The sequence below is a fragment of the Fistularia commersonii genome, chromosome 2, assembly GCF_037954325.1.
Source record: "Fistularia commersonii isolate RoL2024-O1a breed Wild chromosome 2, RoL_Fcom_v1.0, whole genome shotgun sequence".
In the NCBI taxonomy this organism is placed as follows: domain Eukaryota; kingdom Metazoa; phylum Chordata; class Actinopteri; order Syngnathiformes; family Fistulariidae; genus Fistularia; species Fistularia commersonii.
Window position 1 is genome coordinate 12504653 of NC_141285.1, and position 20630 is coordinate 12525282.

The 20630-nt window shown below is 38.3% G+C and overlaps 1 protein-coding gene across 10 annotated transcripts in view; it reads right to left on the reverse strand.

The window, feature by feature from the left end:
• Positions 1 to 20630, reverse strand: part of LOC147236387 (neurexin-1a) — a 242998-nt gene that overhangs the window by 210336 nt on the left and 12032 nt on the right. For 5 of the 10 annotated variants that reach the window (XM_086167839.1, XM_086167866.1, XM_086167904.1 and 2 more), the window contains exons 3-5: positions 8791 to 8808; positions 7619 to 7648; positions 5764 to 5811 (exon numbers count right to left, since the gene is read on the reverse strand). In XM_086167839.1, the coding sequence (XP_086023965.1) occupies positions 5764 to 5811; positions 7619 to 7648; positions 8791 to 8808 (96 nt within the window). The remainder of the gene's footprint in view (positions 1 to 5763; positions 5812 to 7618; positions 7649 to 8790; positions 8809 to 20630) is intronic. The other 5 variants (XM_086167913.1, XM_086167874.1, XM_086167894.1 and 2 more) reach the window with 3 other exon arrangements.

Here is a 20630-nt window from a genome sequence, read left to right on the forward strand (position 1 = left end):
ATTGATCATCTACTTCAATTTAGCCAGCTTGCCACATTTAGGAAGGCAGGTGTAGTTTGCTAATGAGGTATATATAACACAAGAGGTGTAATGCAGGAAGGTCACAGCCATTAGTTTTCACATGGGGCACTGGCTAAGCTGCTTAATAAACATTCACCAACTGTCTATTTTCTGAAGGGAGATTTTTTTTTCTTCTATTTTGGTCAAGCTATTATCTGTATATTATCTGCTAAACTTCTGAAAGTGAAATATATTTGCATAATCATATGGGATAGGATAATGTTTTACTGATACGAGTGCAGAGAGGACTTAGAAGAGTAAAGACAAGTTAAAGGGAATGCAAAGAGGGTAACTGATTGGTAGTGATCAACTTGTTGTGGGGACACTCAGTACCTAAAATTCCAAGGTTAATAGGTGTTCCACTCAAGGCGTTTTCATAATTGCATACAGAATACATTTACACTAACCTTTGTTACTATAATCTTATAGTGCAACATGCAAAACAGATTGGCCAGCATAGTTCAGATCGCTCTAATCCAGTACAAAACACTTTCCAACAGGAGAAAGAAAGAAGGAAGAACCATTGTGGCGAGGCGAACAAATATGTATCGGAATGTAAATGATTCCATCCAGACGGTAACAAATCACAGACATTTAATGAGAAAACATAAACAAACCATTACCGGTTGGATAATCCCAATCCTTTTGAAGGTCACAATGTTACTGACTTAAACCCATGTCACCGATATAAAGCTGCACCAGGGCATTATATACTGTACTATAAATATTGTGTACATTTTATGAAACATATGAAGAGGGTGAACATTACTGTATATGTGTTTTGTAAATCATCACAACATGAGACTGCATTCTTTCAGTGTGGGCCAATAAAGCAGGCATAACTCATGCTCGAAAAGAAAAAGCATAACTAAAAAAATAAAAATACAAAGGACACATTTCAAAATGAATGAGCAAAAATCAAAGAATTTTTCTCCCAATCTATTTTCTGCTAAGATTCATCCACTTCCTTCTGCAGGGCAAGAAATTGAGTTTTTCATCACTGCAGTCTCACTGGTATTGACCAACACTATTGATTTGGAGCTGATCTTCTTTCACTCTACCTGGGGAGCCAGATGAGCCTTGTTCATATTGATCCCTCCCTTTATTCTGCATTCCCTTTCACCATATCTCTAAGTTGGGAAAATAGATGCCTGTCATGATGTCTTAGATATATTCTTTGGCCAAGCAATTAATGGCTTATTCACCACCTACATTTTTGTTCTTGATAATATTACCAATGTCAAATAATACTAAAGTCACCATCATAATGCTGTCACAATGAGCTCTAACATGTCTGAACATGGTTTGATATAATTAACAACTGTAGTCAAAAAATAAAAAGGTTACATGCACTTCAAGATTTTATCATCATTCTCATTATCACTGTTACTTTGATTTACTATGATACTGAGGACAGAAGTCAACTATGATGATAAATTATTAAACAGTGTAATATCCTTGGTTTTGTCAGCTTGATTCTGCTTTCAAACCTACAATCTAAGAGCACTGACAATCCAAGCCCCCCCATCATCTTTCGTCTGTAAATCTGTAAAAGGTTCACATAAGTGTTGTCAACCAAGTACAAAAAAATCTTACTGCAGAAAATAGCTGTCTTATTACTGTCTTATTTTATGAATAATGACACTTGCACTTTCTTTATCTGCATGGTCTCCTCTTCAATAACATTTTATCATCATGTTTTCAATTCGCACACACACACACACACACACACAGACACAGACACAGACACACACACACACACACACACACACACACACACACACACACACACACACACACACACACACACACACACACACACAGATTGCAGTCATTGGGAGCAATTCAGGATTCAGGACACCAGCAAGCTGACAGAGGGAGCCAGGAATTGAACCACGAACCTTTAAAACCTTGAAATATAAAATTTATTTCAGGACCGATTTTTTGGGAGTTGCTGTCTCTTCAGTACAGTTCACAAAAATCAGCAAACAGCCATCTACCAATTAAGTAATATTAACTATGGTTTCAGTTCTGAGAAATATTTGAATCAACCATCACCTGAAAAGGAGATTAGGAGACAGGAGTTTGGTCTTTATGCACCCTCTTTTCCATCGAGGAAACTCATTGACTTTGAATGTTTGCTTAGAAAATAAGGTTATTGAAGGGAAACATTTAAAGTAATGGCTAGTTCTACCTCTATCCTTCTCTTTTCTGAAATATTCTTCCAATCAAGTCAAGAGTGACAAACCAAACACAATTGTATAAAGTGAAATGAATCACAATTCATATGGGTTTTATTTTTTTAATTTTTACACATTACTAGCCAGAAAGAGCAACTGATTTGTATGTAGCATATCCACCACTCAGACTATCACGTCTGACTTTTTAGACTACTTGGTGAGGCTTCTGCCACATGTCAAAATTTTAATGAATTAAGAAATTTCCTGTTGAAAATTCCCATTAATCTTCTCTAACGTCACCTAAACATTACGAAATAAAAGTTATGTTAAGATTTTAATGATGCATGAATTAACACTGCCAAAAATGAGAAATCTGTGCAAGCCTTTCAAAAGGGCATCTCAAAGCGAGGGATTTCTGACTTCTGATCATCAACTCCTGTGACTGTGCATATTTACTCAAAAGGACAAGAGTAACAGCAAAGATTTGCTCAATATTTAATATAAAAGCTTAAACATATACATCCTGGAAGTTTCACTGGAGCTGAGAGGATTTTAGTGACACTTTTTTGAGTTTCTTGTGATGTCACCAATCCAAGATCTGGTGGTTTTCTGACACGCACCACAAGGTATCTTGTAAACTGACAGACAAGAGTGCAGATATACAGTATCTTCTAAAATACGCTCACATTATATTCATTGTTGTTTAACAGAAGATCCTGGGCCCTCTTCATACTTCTATACATATGTTTGATGAACATGAAAAAAGCTATTCACAATTATTTATATAACTATGGACGCATATTGATGTAAAAGCATGCACTAGTTGCATATCATCTGCCCAATTTTTTCAGCCGTCTCTTGCATAGTGGATGCCATCAGAGCCCCTTCCCAAACATTACTCAAACCAATATTAAACTGTAATTTAGTGACCCAACACATTCATCCCTTTCTGCTTTGATACACAAGATACATTTTGTGAGATTATGTCTGATGTCAAATCACTCCAACAATGAATATTGGTACTGCTTCCATTACCAGCACCATCATTGATGTTTTCAGCATCTGAGTGTCAAATACATGTAGCACTGAGCATTTAAAACTTTCATTTTCTTTGTATATTGTATAATCTTAAAGTCAGATTCAATTTGATAACTAAAGGAATCCTCTTGAATATAGTCCAGAATCCTGAGCTGTCTTTACCTTTATTCTTCGGTGACTAAGAAATTGACTAAAACATGTGTGATGACTTGACTCACTATATAACAAATATCCACACATCGTTTCTTTCTACAGCTTCAATACCATTACAAAACACCTAAGATATGCACCACAGGGTGTACAATCAGGCCAAAGATGATTGAAAGGTATGGAAGGTATGCATACAAATATATTTTTGCATCATAAAAAGAAGAAATATGTTGTCTTTTACAAAAATAAAAATTTCATTGATTTTTTTTAACAATTGTGAATTATAACAAAGCGTACAACTGATCAAACTACCTCAGATCCTCCTGCCCACTTCAGCGAGAAGCACAGCGGAAAAAACAAGGAAATATTTCACCCTAAGATTTAGGTTGTGTTTATAATATCATGACTGTACGATAAAGCTGAAATTGCCCTGTTGAACCTGTAAGCTCTACTGCACAGCATGCAGTTCTCCTTAAATTGCACATGATGGAGTTTTGTGATGACAGCAGTTAAATGCCCTCGTGATTTGTGTTCGAGCAGTGTGATGACTTATTCTACTATGTGCTCGACTCTCTAGAGCCAGATAGAAAGAGGTTTTAAGAATTCTGTCAGAATACAAGCTAAAAGCACTACAAGCCAAAAGTAGCGATGAGAACCCAGAGGATTAACTATAAAAAATGTATATATACTTCAGGAAAGGCTCAAGCAAAGCACTGAACTGCCCTTTTTGTTAATATATATAATACACAGTTTTCTAACAGACATTAGGGAAAAAATACAAATATACGCTGCTACAAATCGAAATAGTCAAATGAAGATGTGAGCGTGTGCATGTGTAAGTAAACAAAACTAGGTTGTGTAAGTTACATACTGTTAAACACAGTATGAACTCAGGACCTGATAAAAGTTTGTGTTGGTTTTGTGTCTTGTCACCAGTGTCTATTTCTGTTTTTGGAAAGGTTTATTTTGAGTATATTAAAAACATGTGCATTCATATTAAGCGCTACACCACATACACCAACCTACAGAAGCAGAGATAAGGTAGACAGTAGAAGGACATACAAGTAGAGAAGGAAGAGAGTTAAATGTGTTATCAGAATATTAGAGGCTGTTGCTTATTTTAATGATCAAAAATCAATCACAAAATCAAGTTACTCAGACCAAATCCCACCGGTGGATTACAACGAGCTCTTGACTTACACATAAACCAGTCTTTTAAAAATTTTGTGTTTATGCAGTGTCAGTGATACAGTAATGATCTGATTAGGTATGGTCATGAATAATACGTAATTAGGGTCATGATTATTATGTTGCATAAAGGACACTGGAAAATTTCACTCATTTTTTGGCTATTTAACAAGTTGTTGATTTTTTTTGGGGTGGTTTGTCAACACTATGATGGGAAGTAATAGTGCGTGTAATTTGATAAGCGGTACTACATTTACAGAGAAGATTCTGATTCTAAAGAAATGCAGGGAAACTAGATCTAGAAACTAACAGTTATCTTCCTTAAATGAAGTACAGAATTTGTTCTTAAAATCCCAAATTTAATTTGCAAAAATTTCAAAGAGGATTTCACAACATATACCTCCTGCATTGGGTGTTAACTCAGTGACTGTATAAAAATGAATTCATATGTAGAATACAGATAGATTAGGGTGTCTCAAATAGTACTGTTTTTTTCCACTGCTCCAAAACTGCACCTCACGAAGGACTCCTGTATATAAAGACAAGTCTATCTGGGCAAATCAAATAATGTGTCAAAACCTGTCATATATTGTGAAGAATACCTCTTAAAACTCAGTGCATATGCTTCAGTTAGCGGAAACATCGGAAAGCCTTGAATATATATGAATAACACTTACCTTTGAACAAGGACAATTTTTCCAAATACACAATACAATATAAAGATGTGTCTCATGTGTTTGTTTAGGTTCTTAAGAAGCGTGGCAGTAAAACCAGAATTGAATGAAAGGGAGGACATCGTTTTGCAATAGAATGACCTACCTGCTGAAAAGATCTTTCAAACGTAGGTCAAAGGATAAAAGTTGATATCAAACAGTATTTTTATGGTATCAAAACCCACTGTGTAGTAGAATTTGCACAACAATATAAGGTAATAACACAACTGACATTTTAATAGCATGAATGCATTTAACATGTTGTGAGAATCCAAGTAATTTACTTGAGTGTCATAATTACAATTTCCTTTTAATCTCCAATTACTGAAGCACGCAAATTGACATTCAAATCCCAAATACTTTACAAAGCTAGTGATTATTTGCTAAATTATGCAGCGCTTAAGTTATATAACTTAAAAGAATTAAAGTTTTACCTTGAATGCTCAGTAAGGACCTTAGAAGCCAAGATTCCCCTTTCTGCCCTGAGGAGGAGAGTCAAATGATAAAGATCAGAAGTCGACTTACCCCTCAGGAAGAAGAGGTGAGGATCACAGCCAGGATGGGAGGCCAACACAATATTAGCAAGTCACCTTTAACCCCAGCCCCTTACTTGAAAAAAGCAGAATACTGACCCGTGGACAGTTTTTTTTTTTTTTGTTCAAGGACAAACGCTACTGTGTTTGTGTACCCATGTAATTTCATGTTCTCAGGGGGACAGTTTTAATGTGTGCACCTACCTTGACACTTTTTGAATACATGTTGAGAAGTAATTGAAGCACTGCCAGGGCCTTTGTTTGCTTTGTTCATTATGACTGCTTAGAGCCACATACTAACTATAGATGCAATTGAATTGATTGAGAAACTTGAGGGTATGACATGTCCCACAAAGAAATTGTGTTTCAGACAAAAAGGGAGAACAAGGGGAGAGGAGACACCAATAAGTGTCACAATCAACTTGGAACGAGGCATAGGACAGGACAAACTAACTTGATGGCTACATATGTTTGTAGAAGTGAGCAACTACATGTATGGCTGCAAAACAGACTGGCAATGATACAGGACAAACCATAGCAAACTCTAAAATCGCTACAGGAAATATCCACAAAACTACGAATATGAAAAGAAACTCTCAGGCTACAGTAACTTGCAGCATGTACTAAAGTCATGATGAGGGTGATTAGCTTTAAAATCATCTTTGGCTATTTTCCACCACTGCGCATTAAATTCTTAAAATGTCAGCGTTAACGTCCCCTTCTCTAACCACATCACCATTAAACATCTGCATGTGCTGTAGATGCGAGTAATTAAGAGTGGGAAAAATGGAGAGAATGACCCAACTACAGAGAGGGAAGCACAGAGCCAAATGAGCTCAAAAAGGGGGACAGATTTAGAGAAAAACAGAAATAAAGTCGCTGGGAGAAAATCAACTAGGCCATTCAGAATAAGCAGTCTAAGAGGGGCAGGGCAATATGTGAGAAAAAAAAAGACAGAAAAATTAAAAAACAATAAAACATAAAAATAATAATTATCATTATTATTAGTATCATCATCATTATATAATAAAGAGAGAGAGTCTCAAAACACAATAAGTGTGAGCAGACTGAGCTGTGAACAAAAATTTGCTTCAAGCAGCATCTGGGATCTGAGCTTACATAAAAGTGTTAATGGAAAATTCAGTGAAAAAACAGTTTCTTAATTTTTATGTTTTTATGTATCTATTCACCTATTTATTTGTTTATTTATTGTTGTCTGCTCACTCAGTTCATGTTGCTTATTTGCTGATAGGTCAATCAATTATTTTTCTTTTTTATTGCTGCTGCCAGTAGTTGTTACAGATATTAATGAGCGTGTGAGTTTTAACAGGATCATCTGTGTTCGTTTCATTTTCAATTTGTTTTTTTTTGTTTTTTTTTTTGGGGGGGGGGTTGTGCTTACATTCTCTGGTTTTCCAAAAGTTAACAAAGCATTTTATATTCCCTGTTATAATTGCAGTCAAGTGAAGTAACCAATGTGTATGTGTTTAAACCACACTAAACTTGCAAATTCTTCTGGGGAAAAATATCTACATGAAATTCCAAATACAACATAGTGACACAATGTTTGATAATTAATCAATGTGCATATATATATATATATATATGAATTGACCAGCCCTGGGAATAGCAGTCCATATTTGTAGCATCAATCTTGAACATTACACATTTGTTTGAGGCATATACATATCTCATAGCACAATGGGACAGGGGGGGACAGTGGGAAGATGGCAGGATAAAGGAACAGATATCATACCTTTGTCGCCCATCATCAGGTGTGCCGGACCTTAAAGGAAAACAAGAGCACAGTCAGCAGAGAACAAGGGATCATGGGAGGCAGTGTCACACTGACACACAGGCATCTTTAAATTAGATGTCTGTGTTATTCGAGGAGTGCTGGGTTGGGGAAGAGTGGGACGGAGAGAACCAGGAGGGTGTACAGACAGGGAGAGATTGATGAGCATTCACTTGAAATGCATCATCAGCCACTTACAAGATGTCGCTCAGAAATCTATATACTGGCTGAATCTTTGTTATAAACGTGTATAAAATAGCGTCTTACCTAATACTGACGTAGAAAGATTACCTTGACCTCGAACAATATTTGAGTCATATATTTGGCATTCAGGTGTAAAAGACGGATAACAGACTTTGATAGCAATGCTCAGTACCATAACCACAATTTTAATAAATAAAAATAACCACTTAAGTAAATCCATTTAATTAATTTAAGGTAGCATCAAAAGAATTACATAAATATGGCATAAATCAATTGTTTTGTCCAGTTTGTCTGTAAACATTTTAGTAAATTCAATGGACCACAAATAGGTATCAGCTAAACCGATTAACTGCTGAATTATGGAAAAAAAATCATTATGTGCCCCTACTATTATAGGAAGATGGTGTTTTTCATTATTACATCATGGAAGCCATCAAGGAAATACTATGGTAGTTTTGACACATAAAAATGTAGTTGATTTTGGCTACTACAGACAAGCAATGAGAAAATTTGTCCACTTAGATGCTCTGCACAAAAAACAAAAATGATTACTCTCCCAATATGTAATAAGCAATTGTCTAGAACAGAAAAATATTTTTCATGCAAAATGTAATAAATAAATACCCTGGTCATCCAGTTAAGTATTGACAAAACAATAGGCATTTTTCTCACACAAAAAGAGCTCGTAGTGTTCACTTTAAATCAAACCCAAATCTGTAGAGGAAATGGGGAAAAGGTCTGCATGACATTACTTCAGTTTGTTATTAGTTAAAACAATTTCTTTAAATGGAGATAAACATTTACAATGTTGATTATGACTTACCACTTCAGCAGTACCAACACCATATCCCAGCACTGAAGCACTTGAGCCATTACAATATGCAGGCAAAGCAAATGTAACAATAATTTAAAGCACTGATTATACCCACCTTCAGTATAGTTGTCATCTGGAAGCACGGACAGGTAAAGAGAAAGAGAGGAAGACATTCATTAAGTAGCATGCAGACTAGTACTGGCCATTGCATGTTGTAAGCATGCAAGACATTAAACATCACATGCAAGTGAACTGTTCTAAACTCTGCAGAGGGAATAATGATCTATGCAAAAGGTATTCACTGTCTTGACTAAGTGACAAAGAGGATTGATACTGTCCTGTTGAGATCCAGGGCTAGGGCTCTGGGTGCAGCCCCTGTCACCAGTGAGACTGATTGAACAGGTGAATGATTCCAGCTGGCGGTGCCAGCACACCTGTAGCTGATCAGGCCTTGTCAAGCGGAGCATAAGAGGAGCCTGCCAGCAGCAGGGTAGTTGTGCCCTGCTAGTCATCTTCCTCCTCTTGTTCATGCTCAGGACACTGTTCTTAGGTCCCGCTGCCTACAACAAGAGAAACTAACCAGCACTTGGATCAGCTAAGTCAGCTTCTCCTGAGCCTTTAGCCCAGTCCATCTCCTACAGAGGCCCTGCCGGTCTCCCAGGCCCCTTGCCACCTCCTTGAAATGTTGGCTTGCCCGTGCCAGAGAAATTCTCGGGAGGGGTAGGATGCTGTGGGGGATTTCTTCAACAATGCCCCCTGGCCTTTACTCCTTCCCTTCATTGATTTCCCCTTGACAATGCCAAGATGTCGTTTATCTCACGCCTCCTTTCTGGCAAAGCTCTAAAATGGGCCAAGACCCGGTTCCAGGCCCCATCCTGCTCTGGTTGCACCTTCAAGGAATTCTTTCAGGAGTTCAGGCTGGTCTTTAGTCAGGATCCCGACCATATCATCCAATTCCGGAATCTCGGGGATGCTCAGACAGTGTCAGCAAACTGTTTCCGTTTGCCACTGAGTCTAGGACATTTGCTGCTGCCTCTGCTGCGCTTCTACGGCAGAGCCTCTGGTCATTTTGTTGCCTCTTGACCTGTTCGGCCAAGGAGAGGCTTTGCCAGAAGATTCGGGAAGGCTGCTAGGCAGTCTCAGAACAGGTACCTCTCCTGGCCTCATGTTCGCTGCTACTCTTCAATGGTGACACACACCGACTCACAGCACTTTGACTGGCTGAGAGCAGAATCTGAACAATCACTCTCTGGTCCAGCAGTCAACATTGAAACCATACTGCTGTCAACCTCATTAAATGTTTCTGCCCTAAATGGTAGAGCCTTACCTCAGCTCACCCACAAAACCAAGCCCTTAAAGTTGATGATTTCTGTAAACCACTGTAAAAAAAAAAAAAAGTCCATTGTCTTTCCCATGTCGACTGGTCCTAGTTCAGTTGATTCACGGTCATCTACCTGCCTATCCTGTTGTATGCAGAGTGCCAGCCCACCAAGTCTGCCTCCCACTAATCCCTGGTTGACTTGTCCCCAAAGAATATGACTTCAGCCAAGTCTATAACAAAGATAAGACTCACTCTCTTCCTCCTCGCGGCCCTTACAATTGCAAAATAAATCTTCTCCCTGGAGCACCGCTACCTTCCAGTCGGCCCTATTTCCCATCCGGAAAGGGAGGCCCTGGAGAGGTACAGCCACGAATCCCTCACTGCAGCTATTAACCGCCACTCATCTCCCCTGGGGTCAGGGTTTTTCTTTGTAAGGACGGCTTGCTCCGGCCTCGACAACAGAGGACTGGATTAGATCACTATCAAAATTAAATATCCCTTACCCCTCCTGTATCAGCCTCCGAACCTGCTCAAGGTACGACCATCTTTTTCCAAGCTCGATCTCTGCAACGCTTGCATCTTATTCCGATTTGCCAAGTAGACTAATGGAGGACTACCTTTAAGACCCCCACTGAGCACTTTGAATACCTAATCATGCCCTCCAGCCTTTGCAATGGCCCAGCTGAGTTTCAAGTCATGAATAACTATGTACTCCATGACTTTATGAACATTTTTGTTTGTCTATCTGGATGACATTCTCATCTTTTCAAAGTTTCTCTCTCGGACCACCGTCAGCATATACGAATGGTCCCGCAGTGACTGCTGGAGAACCGCCTCGACACCAAGACTGAGAAATGTGAGTCGTGTTCCCTCAGTTGCCTCTTTCAGTTGCATCCTTGGGGGCGGACAGCATCGTACAGATCGAATAAAACGGAAGAAGTCTTGGACTGGCCAATTCCACAAACACACAAGCTTCTCAGAGATTCCTAGACTTTGCTAATTTCTACCACCGTTTCATACGGAATTCCAGCTGAACACCTTCTTATAGACTTCTGAAACCAACTCAGCCTTCCTGGACCTGAAGTGGAGGCTTTCCCAGGCACCTGTGCTTGTCCAGACTGATTCACACAAAAAATCATGCTTGATGTTGACAAGGGTTGGTGCAGTCCCTTCCCAACACTCATACTCTGATGGAAAGTTTCACCCTTGTGCCTCTTACTCCCGCAAGTTATCTCCAACCAAGAGGAACTTCAATGTGGAGAATCAAGAACTTCTTGCAATCAAGCTTGCTTGGAGGAGTGGCGACATTAGTTGGAGGGTGCTGAGTATCTAGTGCTAACCTGGACTGATCACAAAAAACTAGCTTACCTACAGTCAGTCCAGCGTCTCAACTTGTCAATCCCATTGGTCTCTTTTCCAGGTTCAACCTCTCATCTCAAATCATCCAGATGCCCAAAACATTCTTCAACCTCTTAATTCCAAAGAGACCCTGATCAAATATCGCCATCAACTTTGTCACCGCCCCTATCCCTCTCCAAAGGGAATGAACAAAATCATCACCATTGTGGACCAGTTCTCAAAGGCATGTCACTTTTTTCCCTTCAGAAAGCTCAACTGCTAGTTAGGCACATTTTCCGCCTCCATGACATCCCCTAAGAAATTCTATCCAACCTTGGCCCTCAGTTCACCTGCCAGGTGTGGAAGCATTTTTGCCCGGCGCTCAACAGAACCCTCCCTCAGTCCACCAACCCCTCCGAATGGAGCCACTTTCCCCCCTCGGTTGAATATGCTCACAATTTGCATATCCCCTCTGCCACTAGTCTGCCCCCTTTCAAGGCCTTTCTGGGTTACCAACCACCACTCTTTCCCGCAGATGATATTGCCGCCACTTCGGTCCAACACCACATCTGTCGCTTCTGGTGCATCTGGTCCACCTCCTGAGCAAAACCGCCATGTTGCTGACCAGCGGCGGATTCCTGCTCCCATCTATTTGCCTGGGCAAAGAGTCTGGCCCTCTTGCAAAATTCCCTTCAACTCCCCTCCCAGAAGTTGGGCCCTAGATTCATCAGCCCATCTGAGGTAGCATCCGTAATCAGCCTCTCTGCCATTAACCCCACCCCACCCCCCTCCCACATGTCCTAAGTCAACCCTGTCCCTGTGGGTACCTTGTGCTCTCCTTTCGAGCCCCCTCCACCTGCCCGTGGCATTGAGGGGGACCCTGCATACTCCAAAAGATTGTCGATTCCCATCAGCTGGGGCGGGGGTGGCAATATGTGGTGATTTGGGAGGGCTATGGTTCGGACCACTCTCAGGTGCCTCACGCCTTCATCTTGGATCTGTCCATCAACTGTCTGGGGTTGGGGATCCAGGGCTAGGGCTCTGGGTGCAGCCCCTGTCACCAGTGAGCCTGATTAAGCAGGTGAATGATTCCTGCTGGGGTGCCAGCACACCTGCAGCTGCTCAGGCATTGACAAGCGGAGGATAAGCGGAGCCTGCCACCAGCCCTTTGGTGCTCGATTGTTGTCGTTTCTTGCTAGCCCCCCCCCCCCGCTTTCAGCCCTGCACTTCTTCACAAGCTCCTAATTCCTGATGGTTGACGCCTCTCCTTGACAGCTCCTGTTTCCTGTGACTCCTGACACCTCTCCTGGCCAGCTCCTAGTTCCTGAGACCCAAGGAGACAACCATGCCCCAGCACAGCTACACATTCACCTTCCTTGTCAATAAACCTCTTAAGACACCCTACCTCCTGAGTGTCCTTGTGTTTGGGTCAGGCACACCTTCCTTAAACATGACAGTCCCCACTGTCCACCACTCTAAAGGGCTCTCATTAACAAAGTTTAGGAATAGGATGGTGAACTTGGAGAACTCATCGTAATGCAATGTCCTCAAATGGATCTGACATGAACTGAAATTTAAGTTAATAGATATGTTTTGTTTTCCTTTATTTAGTTTTTCTATGCTGCAAGTGAGAGCTACATGGCTGGCTGTTGTAAAAATACAACCTGCATATGTGGATACATGTTACTGTAAATCTATTCAGGTGATTAGGACTCAGTACTTAAAACAATGACGTGGTACAGAAAAAGGAGAGTAAGTTCCAAATGAGATTACATCAGTCATTTTTTTACAACTGGAGTAATACTGGCAGAGGGGAAAACTAGCATGTGATCTGGGTCAGTCAAATACAGGAGAGTATAGTCACATCTTGTTAAAGTTGTAGCAAACAGGTGTGCAGATATCATGTGATCAGTGAGAAAGCAAATTGCTATTTACAAAATGTGATGTGCAAAAAGCCTAAAATTACTGTTCAGGGTCCCTTGATTACCTTACCTATAAAAGTAGAAAAACAATCAGAAAATAAGTATTAATTGTTTACCCCAAATAGATTCTAACCTATTTTCAACACATCCCTACCTTTTATTGAAATAATATTTTACCCAATTGCTTAACCAGAAACTTACCATTGTCACTGGATCCCCTTAGACACCAAGCACAAATCAAATCCATTTCATGATTTTTGAACAAATTACAACCCGATGAAGAGCCCAAAGCCTCAGATAAGTTAAAAATGTCTGCTTTAGGTACTTTTGTGATTTTTATTTGTTATATGCCAAGCTCATAAAGTACATGTATACATAGAGACCCTTCTCTCAAATAAATAAAACCAGTTTTAAAAAATTATCAAAAAAATTACACTGACTTACTTGTGTTTCTTCTACACAAACTGATTTAGTTGATAGATCTGTTTGAAGACATCTGTTAGAAAACATTTTTAGACTATGTCTATAAAGTGCCATGTTTACAAATATCCAATTAAGAAGTACATAATGTATTCATGTTTATATAGGTGGAGAGATCAGGTCAGTTTTCTATTGTCAAGTCTGCCCTGAAAACAAGTGGGAAAACTCAAGACAATCAGAATGTGGTAGACAAGAATAGCAACTTTCTCCTTTGGAGATATCGCATGAGAAAAGGAGGACATACACAACACAGTAATTCCTGCTGCAAACTTTTTCCACTTGTTTTTCAATAACATCTATAATATTTAGATGAGATTTAACTGAGATTTAATTTGGCAGTGATCTCCTCCAACAGCTGTATCACCTAACAGAGACCATTAAAAGAAGCACCCTCATACACTCACATTTCCTTTCACAAATGTGCCCAGCTGGCTGCACCCTAATCCAGAGACGAAAATCCATTTAATCCCTTTGACAAAGCTATCCCACTACTATTGTGCTGGCAACACTACAAAAAATGCACTCAATTGACTGTTCTAAGATCGGTATTGAGTGCTCCTGCTGCTGATCATATTCAAATGAGGTGTGTGATTTTTATTTATTTATTTTCAAATTTCATTAAAACTAATAACTTAAAGAAAGCAGCAATACATTGAGTTTGTTCACTCTCTATGCTAAGTAAGCTCTGTTAAACTTCAGGTTCAGGTATCAGGTTTAAAAGGTTAATTTGTGAAAATGTTTTTTGCATTTAATTTTTCAATCCATTATTATTCTGGTTTCAATGAAGTTACCATGAATGGTCACCAAGCATGCTCTATGAAGTGTAAAATTGATCATTTTTATTTTTTATGTTGTTTTGGAGTTACTGTGATGATTACATATTTAATATTATGCATTTATCAACAAACCGACCCTTCCTTATGATATCAGATCAGTTCAATATTCTAAAGGCCACAAACTGAATGTATTGCTTTACCAATTTTTGAAGGCATAGTTCAACTACAGGTGAATTTCACTGTGGACAATTTACATTAATATTTGTAAAGTAATAATTGACGGTAAATACAAAATTACAGGGGATGGCAGCAAATGCTCATAAAGGGTCATTGCTTGAAATGTTTTACTGACACAGGAACACTTCACTGACATGATGTAATTGAAAAGCAGCTTTGGTCCAGATTTCTTATTCTTCTGTGATGAAAAATATTGATTTCTTAGTGTCAAACTATAAAATCAAACATCGTCATTTATTAACAAAAAAGGGTGCTCATACAAGAATTCCAATAACACAAATATTGAATGTAAAATTTTGATGTGTAATGTGAGAACTTTCATCAATACTATGAAGCTTTCCCCCCTAAATTAATTTTACTAAGGAAAAAAATGAAAATAACTTTGACTATTACCCTAATCTAAAATGCTTAGTCCCCTTTTAGAAAATTATATAATTTTGAATAACTGCTCGGGAGATGGCGGCACAGTGGAGCAGTGGTTAGTGCTTCGGCCTCACAGCATGAAGGACCCTGATTTGTTTCCAAAAAAGGGGATCTACCTGTGTGGAGTTTGCATGTTGTGTCTGTGAGGGTTTTCCTGTTTCCTCCCACAGTCCAAAAACATGCAGCAGGTTAATTGGAAAAAATTGGAACAAGTGAGTGAGTGAATGTTGTTAATCTCTATATGGGGTGTACCCCGCCTCTCAGCTGATGAGAGCTGGGATAGGATCCAGTATCCCCCACAACCCTGAGAGCAGGATAAGTGGCAGTCAATGGATGAATGGATGGATGGATGGATGGATGGATGGATGGATGGATGGATGGACCAGGCTGCTAGGTTTATTCTGTTTTATAACAGTTGTACACATATTAGCTTTAAGATTAATCAATCTGTATAAGTTAATTTTTACATCATGTAATATCAAGTATTTATACAATGTGCAATATTTTTAAATTCACTGTCATGTGCAATATCACTCTTCACTTTCCAATTTGGAGCCATTTGGCACAACAATTACCTTCAGAATTAATAGTTTTATTTAATTTCATCTAAGTTTATTTTCAGGTGCTTCCTCTGTGGATTATTATTCCATTTGCCAACATTCAAGCAGAGAGGGAGTTGGCCTTCCTGCATGGTTGAATACTATTTCAGAAAAAAAATGTGGCAACTTTTCACATGCATGTATTCAAAATCTACAGAATATATAGCCACTTTTTTCCAGGAGGTACGAACTCAATTAACTTGGTCATTTTATCCTCTAGCCCCCCTTCAAAAATTGTGATAACAGAAAACCAAAAACCTTTATTGTAGTGACATTGTTACGTCCAGGAACCTATATGATGATTACATCCATGTGAACTACATGTAATCGTCTTAAATTTACAAACATACACTTTCAGGGGACCAAAAAACACATTTAACAAAAGGTATAGTTCCAGTAATTTGTTATTTTATTTTTTTAAATGTATCAGGGAGAACTATGATTAATTTTGGTCAAGTTACTTCATCTTAGTAGCTGTATCATTAAACATTACCAAGAAAATAGCAATGATAATAATCTTACTTCTGAAACTGGCAAAGAAGATGCTGTATAATGTTATTGATTGATTATAGTGTTCTGTAAATAATGTGTCTTTTACAGTGTCGTTTTGCATGTGTATTTCAGACATGAACCCGTGGCTATATCATGTGTCATGTTTGGTTGTGTTTAAGACTTGAATATATCCTTTATATGGGATCAGTATCTCATGAATTCTAAATTACCAATACAAGTCTGGAAGCAATATGAAGGACATAGACAGAATATATTTTCTCAGTTAACTCACAAAATGCATCATTTTCAAACTAGGGTTTCAGAGCAATTGAACTTAATCATGAAATAACAGAATAAATGGCTGAGGAGCATAAGGTCTGTTTATAAATCACATATACCAGAGTTTTAGTGTGATGCAAGCATTTTTATGTCTCTGATCACTGTTTTCTTTAGTGATGGGGCAGTTATTGTCGAGAAATCTTGAAGCAAGAGGTTTTTGAGGGGTAAGAGTAAGTCAGTGCTTGTCTGTGCCTGCCAGAATCCTGAAGAGCATCCTACAACAGCGTGTCCCATTCAGCTATGATTTGAAAATAGAGAATGCTGCTATTTTTCTTGGAGATCTCAACACTGTATCAAAGACTGCTTTGTATCATGGATCAAATGAGAGAGACCTAGCCAGTGCTAACTTTAGGATATGCTCCTCACATCTGGTGAAGTTAGATCCTCAAAGGGTTAGTCTGACTTCTAGAAGAGATGTGAAAATTGTGGGAACAGTCAACCACCAGAGATAAAGGAATGTCCTTTAGACAAAACGTTTCCCTCTGGGTTTCTCAATGACGGTGTTTGATTACAAGCCCAAAATACTTAAAGATAAGCCAGTTGTGTGGATATTTCTTCATGACTTGATTTATTTCTGCAATCTTTTGTATTAGGCACTACTAGGCACAATGGTGCTGAAGAAGTGTGCTACAGTTTTTAGCAAGCCTTAATTATGAATTCCTAAGTATTAAGAAATTTGTTTTAGTTTTTCTGTTTTTTGAGTGAGCTATTCCATTTGTCAGCTATTCCATTTGCTCTTTCCATTTGTCAACTGTGATATTAAAGAACGAAGAATTAGACTTAATTATTTCAACCAAGCTCTGTGGGCCTCACTTCTTCACTTGTAAAACCTGAAATCTGTTACTAGGATATTTTTTCCCTTTTTTTATGTACAAATTATTCAGCTGTTAGTCTGTCAGTTTAAAAGTAGTGCTTGTACATGACCTAAATAGTAAAATGAGACCATTACCCAGCAGGCTCACCATTTGTATAATGTGAAAAACAGAGAAACTGTTGTGTTTACTGTGGGTCAAGTTACTGTATTAAAAAATATTTTGAGAAGTTTAAAAAGGCGATCTGAGATTACTGAAAAAACAATAATCGTAAAAAACAGCTGAACACAGCTGCTAAGCTAAAAGCTTGTGCTTCTTTCCTTTATGATTTTCCCTTTATTTCCTCTCAATAACAGGACAACCTTGGGATGCTTTTTAATACCACACAACCACGCATCTAAGACATCATCCCTTTTGACTCATGTATACCATATAGTGCTTCTTACCATTTAGGATTATGTTAAATCAAAACAGAAATTATGATTACAGAGCAACTAAATAGCAGCTGTTGCCTGTTACATCGTGTGTAACAGGCAAGAATCATTTGTTAAACATGTTGGCTGTAGATATTGTCGAACAGGCGATATTTTTGATTACTTAGTAGAGTTCATTATCTCATTCATAGATATAATGCATTCTTGACTGAACTGTCGTGTCTTGGACGAAAGGAGCTGCAAATAGTATGCATAGTTCATTGTATCTGTATAAAGCTTTACTTCAAAACGTGTTTGCTGTTACAAAGCAGTACGATTGGAATAGGCAATTTGAACACATAGCTGCCTTTAGACTGGACTTATTTGTATTTTCTGTCATGCAGTTTCTATATCACAATTTTTGCTCTCAAGGTATATGGCATACAGGGCTTTAAATGCATATGTGCATTTTATACTTGTATTCAATTTAGGACTGTCACTGTAACAGAATATCTAGAAGACAAATGTAGGCAGATGTATTCTACCAGAGCCTCATCACACATTTGACAGATTTTTATTTTTTGCATATAATATTGGAAAAAGTAGCGCAGTCTGAAAAATTGCAGCTTTGTGATTGCTGGCACAAGGAGACTAACCGCAAATATTAGAGAGGAGCAGGAGGCATTGAATATATCATTGGTCTCTCAGACAGAAGTAGCTGTCAGTGAAGCCTCTATAAAATGGTACAATGATAGCAGGAAGGCTTCCAAAAGCAGAATCATATTAAAAAGGCTTCTGTTGCAGAAAGTGCTTAAAGGGAAAATGTAAAAGGGTTTCAGCAAAGGTCAGAGGGACTAGTGTATTGATTTGTTGTTAAATAACAATTTGGACAAAATCTAGAGTAATGAGTATAAGTGACAGAGCCTAAACCTAATGCATCTGTCTTTCATTGGAGTGTTAGTGGCTCACTATCTCCCTCATTATCCTTCCAGAGCAACAGTAAGTGTTGAGGAGAGAAAACAGTCTGAGTGACCCATGTTGATGGGGAGTTCCATAGATGTTGCTATAATGCACATGCAAATTCTACTGGTACTAGTCAGTCAGTCAATACAGCCACATGTATGCTTTTTTTATAATCCTTGCTACACCTGCTTTTTGCTGGGATTACCGTGCTGCCATGAATTATTAGACATCACCATACTATCAAAATCTCAAGGATTGTAACCCACCTCTAATAACCAGTGTGGAAACATGGCAACCTGTGTTCAAGAAAGAGAGTCATAAATAACACAGGAAACCATACATAAAATGGGATGATAGGTTACGAGTCAAACAGTAAACTGTGATTTGATTAAAAGCATGATGCAGCTACTTAAGTGTTGTCAGTACAGATGGTGTACTGGCAATAGATGAATCCTGAGTCTTCCAAAGAGACCAACAAAAATGAGAGGATCTCAGTCAGCAGATGTACTGAAGGACCTCACCATTCTTTGAAATCTTGTTGCAATGATCCAGCAGGATAATCAGAGCAGCTTATATAGTCTTTCTAATAGCCTTAATCCCAGGATTGACAATATCTAGGGTTAGTACAGCAGATATGAAGTAAATCTTTTCTTTCTTTTTTCTTCTTGTGATGCAATAGCTGTTAACACTTGAGTATTAGACCTGGTGGAAGACTTAAAATTTTAACTACATGTTTGGAGGCAAAGGCTCAGCCTCTTGGTAAGATATGATAGATCTGACAACTTGTTAAAGAAATATATGTCCATGTTCTCCAAGATCCTTTTCCAACTAAATGTGCTTTGCAGCTTCTTAAGGACACTGCGGCTGTGGTTTCCCCCAGTGATGTGTGACAAATCCCTATCTGAAGGGGAGTTGTGGTAAAGATGAAAAATTATTTATAAAGCAAACTGAGAATTAAACGCAGCTTAACTTTAAGTACTATTAATATTAAGCTACATCCCTTTCTATTATACATGATGAAACAAAGGTACAAAAAGTCTTTTTACAAAACGCAACCAATTATTAATGCCAGACTGATCAGCTATGACTGTCGAATAATTTAAAACCATTGCACGATTAAATCTATAAGGATGGTAATTACATTTGGAATGATGAGAAACCTCAAAATAACAGGCATCATTTTTTTGGGGGGGCATCATTTTTTTTATTTGTTTACCTTCATGTCAGTGCGAGATGTAACAGTGAACCAGGGCCAAATTTGTGGTATGTATGAACCTATTTGGTCAATAGAGCCACTTCTGATTCTGATCATTTTAGTTTGTTATAATCTAGTCGAGTTTATCTGCATTTTGTTATACACAGTATTGCAGAAACAATCTTCTATGAAGGCAAAAAAAAATGTTTATTTTACTATTAGTCATCACTGACATTAAAATCTTCTAACTTTCATTACAGTGCATTGCGGGTTTTGTAATACCTCACTTCTCATCCAATGACGATTAACCACACGCAACCAATTATACCAAACTCAAACTCTTCAACAGCATGGAATGTAGTTTCACTACCCCTAGCACCATCGCAAAGGTTCTCTTCATTATTCTATTTGGATAAATCCAAGTCAAAATGGAAGCAATAATCCAAAAATGTAGATTTTTGACATTGGTATGATTACCAGTCTAAATGTAAATAGTGTCATGATAGGGAAAGAGCAAAAAGGACATCATATATATCAACACTGATTCATTGAAGAATGCTTCTTACAATATACTGTTGATTCAATATATTTGTCAATTCAACAGTAAACATACTGCTGGGCCCATTTAATATAACAAAGTGTGTG